Source organism: Xiphophorus maculatus, chromosome 9 (assembly GCF_002775205.1).
Source record: "Xiphophorus maculatus strain JP 163 A chromosome 9, X_maculatus-5.0-male, whole genome shotgun sequence".
Lineage (NCBI taxonomy): Eukaryota > Metazoa > Chordata > Actinopteri > Cyprinodontiformes > Poeciliidae > Xiphophorus > Xiphophorus maculatus.
In genome coordinates, this window is record NC_036451.1 from 9,302,253 (window position 1) to 9,315,445 (window position 13,193).

A 13,193-nucleotide genomic window follows, 5' to 3' on the forward strand; every position below is an offset into this window, starting at 1 on the left:
TGCAATAGTGTCAGAAACTAAAAAATTCCTCCAAAACACTTTCGTATCTGATTATTAACTCCAATACTAACCATTTCAATCAATATTTGTGTAATGATGCTTTTTTATTTCTCACAAATTAAGGATCAATGATGACAACTTACTCATTTACTCATTTGGACATAAAAATGGAATTTACATTTTTTATGTCCACTGAAAAAAACCTAGACACACAAAAAACAATAATTTCCTTGAAATTGATCTTTGGTAAAAAAAAATTTATATTACGCTTTTTTTTTCAATGGGTAATCTTTATAATTTAACTTGAGACACTCATACTGTTCAGGGTCAAATTGACCTGCTAATTAAAATCAAGATAAATGAGTCATGTAGAGAGTATTTTTGTTTCCCTCCACTTCTGCAGAGTGTCACTCAGTGTGGGTGGAGTTTGTCCACAAGAACAGAAAAGGTTCCTGTCAAAAGTTGTATGAACACCTGCTTTCTCGCAGTTTCCTAGTGAAGTAAAGAGAATAGTGAGAAAGTGGGCTTGTGGGTGAGTGCATGTATGTGTGTGGTGTGTTGTGTTTGTGTGTGTGGGGGGGGTGAAATATGTTCATATCTACAAGGAAACATATAGTATTGGACATTTTTTAATCTTTTTTTGCACTTTAATCTGACTGCCGGGTCAAATTGACCCAGACAGTATCTATGTAAAAAGTAGACCTAGGGGTTGGTACAAATGTGTAAAATGAATACATTTTCAATTTATTTGTAGAGTGCACCCATTAAAACAAATAGAAAAAGTTTCATGCAAAAAAAAATACTTCCAACTATTTAAAAAAAAAAATTTCAAACTTTAAAATGGGTCAATTTGACCCGCAACATAACAGGATTAAATACTTACAAACATACGACAGATGTAAAGCAGCTGAGTGATTTATTAAAACTACATAAATTTATACAATAACATTTCAGCTTCTGGTGACTTTTTAGCATTCAGAAACCAACATGTGCTCTAAAACTGGACTCACCTCCAATCCATCAAGTCAGAAAAATGGGCTTCATTGATGCCGTAAATGGTCCAGCAAAGAGATCAGATTATGTTAAATATCTAACTCCAATTCTCCTAAATATTATTAACAGCTAAAGTTTTGACTTTTAATTTCTTGACAATATGAAAAACTAAGAGATGCTCACATGTGATGGCTTCCAAAAGGGGGAAAAAATCTAACAAAACATAGTTTGTCCAAAGTCCAGCTCAGACTTCAGTTGTAAGTCTAACTGAAATAATTGGGAGGGTTATACATCAACAAGTTATCGGCCGGATGAACATATAACTTTATATAAGCTAAACATTCATTCAATATTCTGAGAACAGCAGTCCAGAGACCTTCAGCAAGAACTCAATAGCAACTATCAGACAAAATACATCGAGTAAAGAAAGCAGTTTCTGGAAATCTCAGTAAGTTAAATTTAAGTATTTAAAAAAAGAACAAAAACATTTTTAATATTGCTATTTAAATTCAAGACCAACATGGCTAATTAAAATTAGATTTAAAGTTGTCAATGTTTTGAGATCAACAAGTAAAACTTATATACAGTATATATATATATTTTTATCAAGAATAAGTCAAATTATATAAATTTCATTAGATTGGTTTAAAATGTATAATCCATCATTATTGACAGCAGTGTATATTTAATCCTGTAACTACGGAAGTTTTGCATAGTTGTATGTTTTTCTTTTTTTATAATTCTGGCATTCAAGTTTTTTGGTTTTACGTTTAAGTTGGCTTACTTTAACAACTTTTCATAGTATAAAGTGAGCTTAACAGCTGTTAAATTTGATACGTTTTAGGCAACTATCGAATTTCTCTGTTTAAATCAAACCTGGTTGGACGTATGCTTTGTTAAGAGGATAAGCTGCAATAATGTTTCCCATTGTAATTGCCTGAACAAACAGAAACACAGTTTAAGCTGGAACTAATATTTTCAGCAATAAAAAATGATTACACAAGCATTAAATGGATGAATCTGGGAATGTAACCTCTTGTTAAATGTAATTTAGATCAGTTATGGCAAATACTTCAAACCTTGGAAGAAACCTGTGATACAAAGGTTGTTTATCTTAGAAGTGTTGACTAAAAACAACCTGATGCAAAAGCAGATGACCTCCCTGCAAGAAGTGAATCCCAGAGTGAGAGGGATCAGACTCTCATCTCAAAGTGGGCTGCATAGTCTGACTGAGAACATCACCAAAGACATCATCAAAGTAAGCCCAGCCATCTTTCTTCATTTAGTAAGAATTACTGATAGGTACGACAAATACAGTAAACCATTTTTTCCAGCCAAAGGCTTAATATATCTAGACAAAGTAAAAAAATTCTTTTTTGAAAAATCTTTCTGAAAATTTGCCACAAAAAGATATTCCATCAAATCCTAAGAAGAGTTTCTGAAAACAAAAAGAATTAATGTATTGCAATGGTCTAGTTAAAGTCCAGACTTAACCTGAATAAAGTATTGTGGTTGAAACTGAAGAGAGTCCTGATCAGAAAGTCATGTCTGCAAATTTAACTGGGGCACATTGTAAAGAAGAGTGGAACAATAATATGTTTTTCAATCTAATATTTGCTCCCAAGTGCAGTAGAAGTGAATCTCTGAATATGAAAATCCCTCTAAATGCACTTAAGCCTATAATGGACTGTTGAAACTTTGAGGAAGGAGATGTATTTTAAAACTGATGTGCTGCTTTATATCATGTTCTCATATAGGGAACGCCACAATCGTTCAAGGAGCTGATTGACGTCAGTTTAGGTGATCCCCAGAGAGCAGGAATGAAACCCATCTCATTTGTTCGACAGGTGAGGTTTTTTTTTTTCATATTCCTTAAATTGATTCAGACAAAAATCCCTTTTTAATGTTCTCCTAATGTGAACGATCCCAAAAGTATATATCGTGTCAGTGGTTCATCAACATCAATGGATTTATCAAATATTTAGGAGCTCTAATGGTAAATATTATTTGGTCACCACAAGCCCTGATCGTAGTGCCATAGAAATTAGGCACAGCTGAAAAAGTGTGTTTTAATAAGACAAGTTGACTCAGTCACATCAGTTTGTCAAGAGGAATGGACCAAAATTCCAGCAAAAACGATCATGAGACGCTTCTGGAAGGACACCTAGAGTCATGTAGTGTAGAAGGAAAAAAGGAGATGATTTACTCTTGACTTTGATGAAAGAAACAAAATATTGTTTGAAAAACAATCTTCTTATTCTGGTATTAATCAAACAAAAATAATTTTGGCATTCCTAATTGAGAATAATGTAATGTGTGACAATCAAGAAATAATTTTTTTGTAAACAATCAATATCAACATCAACATCATGCATATGCAATATTTTCCTGCTACAGTTCCTCTTTCAATTTGATGCCATTTTCTAGGTCCTGGCAGTGTGTTTGTGCCCTGAACTGCTGAGTGATGAACATCTTCCTCTGGATGTCAGGACAAGAGCCCTGAGGCTCCTGGAGGCTTGTGATGGTGAAAGTGTGGGTGAGGATTTGAAAAACAAAACCGTTTTACTTCACATTTATTAAACCCAAATTTTACTGAGCTTCCTGCCTTGTGCTATTGAAATAAAACTGATTTACCCATCATTTACAGTAACTAACTAAAGCAGGCTTTAAAAGCTCAAAGAGCTGCAACTAAATAGGTAAAAGTTAAAACACAGAAAAATAAGAATACTACTTAAATTAGGCATTTAATGTACTCCATATTAAGAAAAAAGTGATTCAATTCAGCAAGTTTATAAAGGCGGATTTATTTTTGTTGCTTTTGATTGTCTTTGTGTCTTCATCTCTCTCTGCTGCCAGAGACCAAATAAAAAATTGCTTTATTTTCACCATATTGCAACTTCTAATACATGATCAGATGCAACAACCGAACAAAAACATTTCCATACTGTTTACATACTGTATATGTATAAGTCCACACATGTAGATAAATTGTAAATATATAAAACAACAAAACAAAAACTGTTTGCAGTATTATCAATCTTCAGTAGCCCAAAAAAAGCCTCATTATTACACAGAATATGGATAAAGACAAATTTTAAATATTTCTCTAATATTCTGTTTAATGAGTCAACTGATTGTTTATTATAATCTTTAGGTTCCTACACTGATTCCTCTGGACTGCCTTACATCAGACAAACTATCGCCAAGTTCATCATGAAAAGAGACGAAGGTGTTCCTGCTTATGCTAAAAACATTTTTATATCCTCTGGAGCTCAGAGAGCCCTGATGGTAAGACAAAGATTTGTTTTTGAAGAACTTTGAAAGGATATTGTAACAACAAAACGCTTGTGGATGACCTGACATCAAGAAGAGCTGAGCTTCTGCAATTTTATTAATATTTGCTCACATCTGAAAAATTTGCAAATTCTACTAGTGTGGTTCCAGAAATGAGGAACGAAAACTATACCTCAAAAGAAATTTAATTATTATAAAGAAAAACCAAAGTAAAAAAATCAGGCTATAATATATATCAGTCAAAATGTCCTATTTACAAGTCGGAAACATCTGCTTCTCTATGAAGGAAATTAAAAGTACCTGACCAATCCCGAGTTATTAAAATCGAAGTAACAAAGTAGTGGTTAGATTATTGCCTAAACTCAGATGGGAGAATAAAGTTTGTCTTTGTGTTTTAAGGTAATAGTAAAGCTGCTATCCGGAGGGGAAGGGCGATTTCAGACTGGGGTGTTGATCCCTCAGCCCTGTCCACACAAACTGCTTCCTCTGCTAGACGAGGCCGGGGCGCTGGCTGTGCCTTACCAGCTGATAGAGGAGGAAAACTGGGCTGTCGACACGAGTGAACTGGGAAGAGCTCTAACAACTTCCAGAGGGCGCTGCGAGCCCAGAGCAATCTACATAAGCAACCCAGGAAACCCCACAGGCAGGCCTGCACACTTCACTGTATGCAAGCCAAATTCAGCTTGTTATCAACTCTGATGAAGCTGTTGTTTTCTGTTTTCAGGACATTTGCAGGACAGGAAGTCCATAGAGAAAGTGATTGAGTTCGTAGCATCTGAGAGACTCCTTCTGCTGATTGATGAGGTGATGATAAAATGTCTCCTCAGAATCAGGAGAATATTTTGAGCTGTTCTGCTCGTTCTTCTAGGTCTATCAAGACAGTGTTTATGCACCGAACAGAGAGTTTATTTCATATAAGAAGGTTCTGTTTGAGATGGATGAACATCTGAGAGACACTGTGGAGATGGTTTCCTTCCACTCTTTATCCTGCGCCTGTGTAGCAGAGTGAGTTTCTCTTCCCTTCCTCATTAGTTGAAGTCAGATCTCAGAGAATCTCAGTAATATATGGGGAATGATCAGTACTGACTTAAAAAACTGGTATGGAGTTTCGAGACAAACTCAATCCAACTTTCTTTTTACATAAATGTTTTGTTCTATTTTTATATTTGAATCTTAGTTATTTTTAAAATCTTTATTTTATGGAATTGAATGAAAAATATATTAATGAAGAAGTATTGTGATAAACAAACAGTAATTTATGGATTATTATTATGAAAAAGAAAAAAAAGATTTTTCTTTTTCAAATCTGAAGATACATTTTCAATACTTCTCCTTTAAAAATATTAATATTGGTGACAAAATGAAAGTAGTATGCATAATGTAGTTTTATAAGTACAGATGCTACAATTTAAAAATAAAAAAACTATAAAATATATGCTTAAGTGGAATGACATGATTATCACTGTTTAATTGTAATGTATTTAATTTTTATTGTTGTATTGATAATTGAAAATAGTTTTATTTTTAAAATTAGTTATTTTGATTAATTAATTTGAATATTTACTTTGATTCTTATTTTCAGTTAAGATGAAACATCCTATCTCAGAATGGAAAAATGCTTTTTTCAAATCTTATAATGTCACTGTATTTAAATTTTTACTTTAGTTTTAGCTTTTAAATCTTGAGAAATAAATATTTGTAATATTTTGTTACATTTTTACCATTATTAGTTTTTTTATGTTTCATGGTTTTCAGAACTGTATATTATTTTAACACTGGTAATGGAAAACGATCATGTAATCTTCAAACAGTGCTATTTCAGTTATCTATTTGATTTCTTTTCTTTTAGAGGATACATGAGAAGTAAGCAGTAATAACATTACATTGAAATGAAGGGAAATTCAATATTTTATAATTTGATCATGTAAATTGGCCAAAATAGTCTACATTAACAAAGTTGTTTTCTAGTAACAATTCTACCTTTACTTTCTAAGAAATCACAAGTTCATGCTGATTTAATTTCATTTTAGAAATTGATAATGTGACAGTTTTTTTTGTGTACACAAGTTGAGAATTAAATAAGTTCCCAGAGGATTTTCATGTTTTCTGAGGTCAATTTCCATTAATCATCCTCCTGGCGATCTGTGTGTAGGTGTGGCCTCAGAACAGGATACATGGAGGTGGTCAACATGGACCCAGGGGTGATGCATTTTGTTGATACCATGCTCTGTACTGACATCAATGCACCAGTCACAGGACAGATTGCACTGGATCTCATGCTCAGCCCACCCAGTCCGGGTGACCCTTCATATAACACATTCGTTCATGTAAGAGCAAAACCAAAGCCTCAGCAGCAACTAATGTTTTTCATTTTCTTATATTCTTATATTGGATGATGTTTTCTTGGAAGGAGACTCTCCTGACTCGAGCCACTCTGGCCCAAAATTCTCAGCGGGCTCTGAAGCTGCTGAACGATCTACCAGGAATGAGCTGCTGCCCTGCGATGGGGGGAATCTACCTCTACCCACGTCTGGATCTACCAGCTGAGATCAAGGAGCAAGCCAATGTTGTTAATTAGATTTAATGACATTTAATTTCATTACATTTTGCTAATCCCACTTATAAAGAGAAAATACGGTGTGGAATTTGTACCTGATATAAAAAAACAACAACACAGAAAAATAAGATTAAATAGTATTTCACAAAAAAGACATCAATAAATTGACTGCGGACACTTGACTTGAAAAGTTTAAAAACATGCTGTGTTTTTTCTTGTAGCTGCTGTCTTTGTCTTATATTGCAAACTTAAATTACAACTTTTTGTTGTAATTTTGTTTTTAGAGGCTGGGACTGGAAGCAGATGTGTTATACTGCCAGATGTTACTGGAGGAAGAAGATTTGATCATAGGTGCAGGAGATAATGGAACAAGTGGCAGCCATCATCTCAGGTAGGAAACAAGATGAGACAAAACCCTGTTGATCTGGAACCAGACAATATGTGCAAAATACTATGATTCATAATCGCTCTGTTTCCTTTAGATTGTGTATTCTGGTTCCGCCTGACACTTTGGAGAAGGTTTTGTCTCGCCTCTCTTCCTTCCACCTTCGCCTCTCTGACAGAAAACTTAGCAGAATTGTATAGGACAAAGCTGAGAAGCAACAGGCGGTCACCAGTAGAGGAAATACACCAAAGCCACATCAGACAAGCAGAAAGATCATATTTAAATGATATTTGTTTTCTTTTCTGACATTTTAGAATAATGTTAGAAAAAGCTTTGATTGAAGGAGAAACATATTTACCATTTTATCAGTCAGAAAAGTTTGGATCCTTTTTAAAATTACTGTTAGGTTTAGCTTCCATGTCAAAACACAATGCATACGAGAACTGCTTTTCAGACTTGCTTGGATTGTAATAACAAGAGTAGCTGTTTTAAGAATTTGACTGTTATAAAATAACGCTTATGTGAATAAACACACAATAGGAGAAAATGCTAATATTCAAGTAGTTCTTTACTGCCCCTAAACTTTCTATTCACCTGATAAGTAAATTTGGTAGTTGGTTGTTTTTGTAATTTTCAAAATGTCGATTCCATTCTCCTGACACCCACTCAAATATTTTGTTGTATGATGCACTGATGTTTTCTAAACGGGTTGAAAATCAGAATTTGTTCTCAAACTTATCTTGTAAAGATTAAAACAATAAATACATGAAAATAATGGGCTTACAGCTTTTATTTATAAGTTTTAAAATTATTCATTTGGTGCTTTTATTGTCTCGTACTACAAAAAGACAAAAGTTATGCTAATTATTTTTGGACACATATTGAACAAAGTGGCTGAAATATATCTAACACATATCTAATAAATGGCTGAAACATCAGCAAAGAGTTAAAGAAAAACATTTGAATTCACACTGTGTGATACAATAAAAAGTAATTGATTACAAAATTGAAGATACTTTGTCTTTTATTGAGAAGAAACTGCAAGACATGAAAGAGCCAGAGTAAAGAACTGTAGGATTTTCTGTATGAATCTGTAAAATTTGTGACAAAGTAAACAACTGATTAATAAAATTCAACAAGGAAATAGAACTTTAATGTTTTACATAAGCTTTATAAAAATCTATTTTATGAAATTGTATTAAAATATGCAACTAAATAAAACTCTTCCAATTATGGGTTTTACAAACAAGAGGTTCTGCCTTCCTGAACACCCGCCTCCTTCCAGTCCAGCTGGGCGTGTCACCCTGTTCCTCAGTCAGTTGAACCAAGATGAGCTCCATGAAGGAGATGAACCCGATGGTCCTTGGGATTAGAGACCCTGTGAGCCTGCAGAGCCTGGCTGCACGAATCACTGAGCAGATCGCACAGGTGAGTTATTAGCAGCTCCAGCAAGTCCTGATAAACCTTGACCGTTACAGCTCTAATCCTGACTTAATGACTTGTTCAAGCACAGAAAAAATACCTATGTACCCTACAAAAGAATAAAATATTGAACAGTGTAGAACAAATGTAAGACAGCTCTAGGCATATGAGGTAAAAACTGAATATGTGGGTTCATCATTCATTGACTGAAGTTTATAGAGGTGAAAGTTAAACTGGAGCCATAACTGTTTAAAAAGGCTCTTTGTATGATAGCTTCATGGTTAAACTTTAATCAAACCACCATCTTGAAGGTTCATGTTTAACATGAACACTTTTTAGAGGAGGAAAGCAAACTCAGTTGTTTATTCAATTACATGTTTGGTCATAATGCAGAGTTTTTTTTCTTTGTAGAAAACCAAACATTGCATATTAGTCAGTGTTATTTTGTAAGCTATCAGGTCTTCATAGATTTTTATCTATAAAAATTTTAATGGTATGAACGCACCATTAGAATTCAGGCACTTGACATTTTACTCTACACCTATCGTTTTGCGCGTCTGGTTTACATTCATAGTCTATATGGAGGCGTGTCAGACGTGTCAGCTCTAGCCGTTGTTTTCCGTTGGACGCTCCAATAATAGTGTGTTTGGTGTGAACATACCATTATGGTGCGTTTACCAGGATGCAATAAATGACTTTAAATATACAAGATTACAGTCCTGTCACCACACCACTAAGTTACCGGTATGACTTTCATACCTGTATTGACACATTTCGAGCTGAAAAACAAGGCTTGCAAATATCGGCAGGCTAATAATTTGCTGTGCCAAAATATGCATTCCTGCTAACTCAGACAAATAGTAAGCCTTTCTGCATAATCACATCTATTCTATGAACTACTGAGTTTCATATCAAGAAGATTATATTTGTGGGAAGTAGACAGAGCAGGTATATAGAAAGTTTCATTAGCCTATCATTTGAAGTCCTTTCAAAACACAGAGAACATTAAAGTAGAAAGTCATAATCCTTCAAGGACAGCAATTAAGATATGAATCTTGTTAGTTTATGGTCTGGCACAAAACCATAATATTATCAGAGTTCAAAGACTCTGAACTTTGGTAGAGAGTTCAGAGAGAGCAGCATACACTGTCACAGAGTTTGTGAAAAGTTTGGCATGTTTCCTCTAAGGGTGAACAGAAACCTTTTCAGAGGGTGATCGATGTCAGCTCTGGGGATCCCCACAGGGCTGGGATGCAGCCCCTTTCATTTGCTCGCCAGGTTGGTACTAAGCATTTAGTTTTTTAATGTGTTTCACAGTTTCCCTGGGTTTGTCTTTACAGCCTGTCACCTTCTGTTTGCTTTTTCAGGCTTGGCTGTCTGTTTGTACCCCAAGCTCCTGAAGGAAAGCAGTTTTCCTGTGGATGTTCGTCAGAGGGCAGAGAAGCTGCTGGGTGCCTGTAATGGAGGCAGTGTTGGTAGGGGAAAATATGTTTATCTCATGTGAATTATTTCTAGCAGTTTCTGCTTTAAAAGCTGATCGATTTGACCATGGCAGGCTCCTACTCTGCCTCCTCCTGTGGGATACCCCAAATACAGAAATCTGTAGCTGAGTTCATCACAAGGAGAGACGGTGGTGTGGCTTCAGATCCAGAAGACATCATCTTCTCCAGCGGTTCCCAGAGGACCTTAAAGGTATGACAGTTGGAACTAGAATAGGCAAGATACCTCATGATGCAACTTTAAATGGTTTATTCTGTTATTTATGGCTACTTTTAGCTGGTTCTGCACTTGCTGTCCAGTGGACAGGGGCCCACTCAGACAGGTGTGCTGACCCCCCTCCCATGTCCACACACCCTGCCAATGCTGCTGGACGAGGTGGGGGTCAAACTGGTGCCATACAGACTGTTGGAAGAGCGAGGTTGGACCTTAGAGTTGGAGGAGCTGCACCGAGCGCTGAAGGCCGCCAGGAGGCACTGTGAGCCCAGAGCTATTTACATCAGTAACCCAGGAAACCCCACAGGTACACGTCTCAGAGTTCCACCATCACCAGAGAAGAAGTTAGAACCAAAGTTATTTTCCTGCTGGGAGATTCACTTTTAAACTTTTAATTAACTGTTTTCTCAAGTTTTATTTCATTGAAGCAGGTGAAAAGTATTTTGTTCTGTTAGGTCATGTACAAGACCTAAAAACCATAGAAGAAGTGATTCGTTTTGCTGCATCCAAGCGGCTCGTTCTGTTAGTTGAAGAGGTAAGTACAACCTGAGCAGGAGAATTGTTTGTCTTACTAATAAAAATTTGGCTCATTTCTTTCATCTGCTCGCATTATTGTAGGTATATCAGGACAGTGTGTTTGGACAGGACAAGAAGTTTCTTTCATACAAAAAAGTCCTGTTTGAGATGGGAGCATCCTACTCAGAGAGAGTGGAGATGGTGTCGTTCCATTCAATATCGGCAGGCACAATGGGAGAGTGAGTGTGACCAGCAGTTCAACAGGAACATGAATGCATTTTTGCTTACGTGACTTTATGGTTATTGAGAAAGTTTTTCCTTTATTCAGATAATAACACTCCACGCGTTCTCCTATGTTTTGTTTTAGTTTTTTTAATCGATTAGTTTAACTTTTGTATGGAGAAATAGTGAGTTTCTCCAAAGTGTCAAAATTGGGTGTCTGGAATGAAAAATAACTTTTAAACATCTAAGTGTGTATGTGTGGTCCTGCATGTCCCTGTGACCTGGACTTGAAACCTGAGGGGTTTTTTTTTGTTCTTTTTTATCTTTAGTTGTTTAATAAATTATATTTATGGCTATTAATATAATACATATTAATATGTATGTTATAATATAATATAACATAACATAATATAATATAATATAATATAATATAATATATCTGTCTAGGTGAACCTTTTCTGACGTGTAATTCCTCTGTTTAGGTGTGGTTTGAGAGGAGGCTATATGGAGGTCATCAACATGGACCTGCTGGTCAAAAACTTTTTAACGAGCATGCAGGGTCCTTGTAGCCTACCAGTTTTACCACAGTTGGCACTGGAAATCATGGTCAATCCTCCATCACCTGGTGATGCTTCATATGAAGTATTTACCCAAGTAAGGAGAACACTTCAAAATATTTTAAAATACATATTTTTGAGGGTATGCACTGTTTGGACACATAAGACGCTCAGGTTGAGCAGTAATCTCATTCATCACAACTGGGTTTGGAATAGATTGAGTGGACTCAACATCTTCTGCAGGCTACTGAGAAATGAATGGAATATGTCTAAAATATGGGTGTGGTTCTTCTTCTATACATATCTTTGTTTCTTGACGTCTTTGCTTTATTCATTAAAGGAGATTCTTCAGAAAGTGGAAACTCTCACCCAAAATGCTCAACGAGCATGTGAGTTTCTAAACGGCGTTCCAGGGATGAGCTGTCAGCAGGCGATGGGCGGAGTCTTCATTTATCCTTGTCTGCATTTACCTGCTGAAATCATACAAGAGGCTAAGGTCAGCCTCAAACAAACAAATAAAGTTAAATATGTTACCAAAAACTCAATAGGCCCAGCCTTCCATACTTTTTTTATTTTAGCAATACATCAATAATTGTTAAGTCTTTTTGCTATATGACAGAGATCAGGGCTGCGGGCTGATGTTCTGTACTGTAAGAAGTTTCTGGAGGAGGAAGGTGTTTGTTTGGGTCCAGGATCTGAGAACGGACATGACGATGAAAACTATCACATTAGGTGAGGGGAGAATATTTCGGATCATTAGGCTGTTTATGTTAGACTTACATGACTTGCATTATTAATTAACTCTAGTTTTCAAAGACCTTGTTAAATCTGGATTATGATCTTCCAAAGTGTATTTTTCTTTTAAGTTTTATTTTTAAGTAATAAAGATAAAAAATATATAGATTTTAGTCATGTGGAGTTTGTCTATCTGATGTAAAACAAAAATGTCCTAAATATATTTTCTGTTTGTTTTTTAGACTCTGTATTTCAGCTCCAGCTGCAGTCCTCGAGGACGTCCTGAAACGTCTTCGGTCTTTTCACCTGCGGATCCAGGACAGACATCACTGACCAAAGATCCAACGGATACAAACTCCGCAGAGAAAAAACATCTAAACAAAAAACATCCTAAAATCGCTTTGAATTTTAAACCTGATAAACAATACTTGAACAGAGTGGAGAAAAACCTAATTTTAATTAAAGCATGCTGTACTGCAGGTCCTGCGATTAAAGCTTTGGAGTGTTTGTCTTTCTCTCTTTTCTGTCTCTCTCAGCCATTATCCAGACACAGCAGACAGCTGCTCATGCAACATAATAAAACATCTACAGGATGTTTCATTATGTTAACAATGAGTTGTTCCTCCCTACTGTTGCCCTGTAATTTAACAGAATAGGGGGTTGGGAGTCTATCCAACACCCAAACTTACTAAATCTCTCGTTTTCTCTAGTTAGACTGTGTTTAACATTTATTATTTTAATCTTAACATGAATGTCCTGAATTTGACAAATTGCAAAAAAAAAAAGAAAAAGAAAAAAG

General features: G+C 35.5%; 2 protein-coding genes across 3 annotated transcripts; both read left to right on the forward strand.

Moving 5' to 3' along the window:
- Positions 1-1,360: 1,360 nt before the first annotated feature.
- Positions 1,361-8,004, forward strand: LOC102229547 (alanine aminotransferase 2-like). 2 transcript variants are annotated; one of them, XM_023339989.1, is made up of 12 exons: positions 1,361-1,441; positions 2,048-2,251; positions 2,751-2,840; positions 3,421-3,529; positions 4,148-4,281; positions 4,687-4,930; positions 5,012-5,091; positions 5,156-5,292; positions 6,440-6,614; positions 6,698-6,853; positions 7,129-7,235; positions 7,327-8,004. In XM_023339989.1, the coding sequence occupies exons 2-12, from the start codon at positions 2,135-2,137 to the stop codon at positions 7,427-7,429; spliced, it is 1,452 nt and encodes a 483-aa protein (XP_023195757.1). In that variant the 5' UTR covers positions 1,361-1,441; positions 2,048-2,134; the 3' UTR covers positions 7,430-8,004. The 2 variants fall into 2 exon arrangements, with proteins under 2 accessions (XP_023195757.1, XP_005814191.3); XM_005814134.3 differs by having other exon boundaries at positions 2,147-2,251.
- Positions 8,005-8,401: 397 nt separating this feature from the next.
- LOC102230331 (alanine aminotransferase 2-like) lies at positions 8,402-12,901 on the forward strand. Its single transcript, XM_023339990.1, has 11 exons — positions 8,402-8,657; positions 9,840-9,933; positions 10,019-10,126; positions 10,207-10,343; positions 10,428-10,671; positions 10,820-10,899; positions 10,983-11,119; positions 11,585-11,756; positions 12,000-12,155; positions 12,279-12,391; positions 12,637-12,901. Exons 1-11 carry the CDS (start codon positions 8,559-8,561, stop codon positions 12,725-12,727), a joined length of 1,431 nt encoding a protein of 476 aa, XP_023195758.1. The 5' UTR covers positions 8,402-8,558; the 3' UTR covers positions 12,728-12,901.
- The last annotated feature ends 292 nt before the right edge of the window (positions 12,902-13,193 follow it).

Bases quoted from the DNA above. Each gene is read 5' to 3' on its own strand.
- LOC102229547 (XM_023339989.1), top strand. From the start codon at position 2,135: ATGCAAAAGCAGATGACCTCCCTGCAAGAAGTGAATCCCAGAGTGAGA. The intron at 5,092-5,155 runs GTGATGATAAAA...TCGTTCTTCTAG, and splicing joins TCCTTCTGCTGATTGATGAG to GTCTATCAAGACAGTGTTTA. The intron at 5,293-6,439 runs GTGAGTTTCTCT...ATCTGTGTGTAG, and splicing joins TCCTGCGCCTGTGTAGCAGA to GTGTGGCCTCAGAACAGGAT.
- LOC102230331 (XM_023339990.1), top strand. From the start codon at position 8,559: ATGAGCTCCATGAAGGAGATGAACCCGATGGTCCTTGGGATTAGAGAC. The intron at 9,934-10,018 runs GTACTAAGCATT...TTGCTTTTTCAG, and splicing joins TTCATTTGCTCGCCAGGTTG to GCTTGGCTGTCTGTTTGTAC. The intron at 11,757-11,999 runs GTAAGGAGAACA...TATTCATTAAAG, and splicing joins CATATGAAGTATTTACCCAA to GAGATTCTTCAGAAAGTGGA.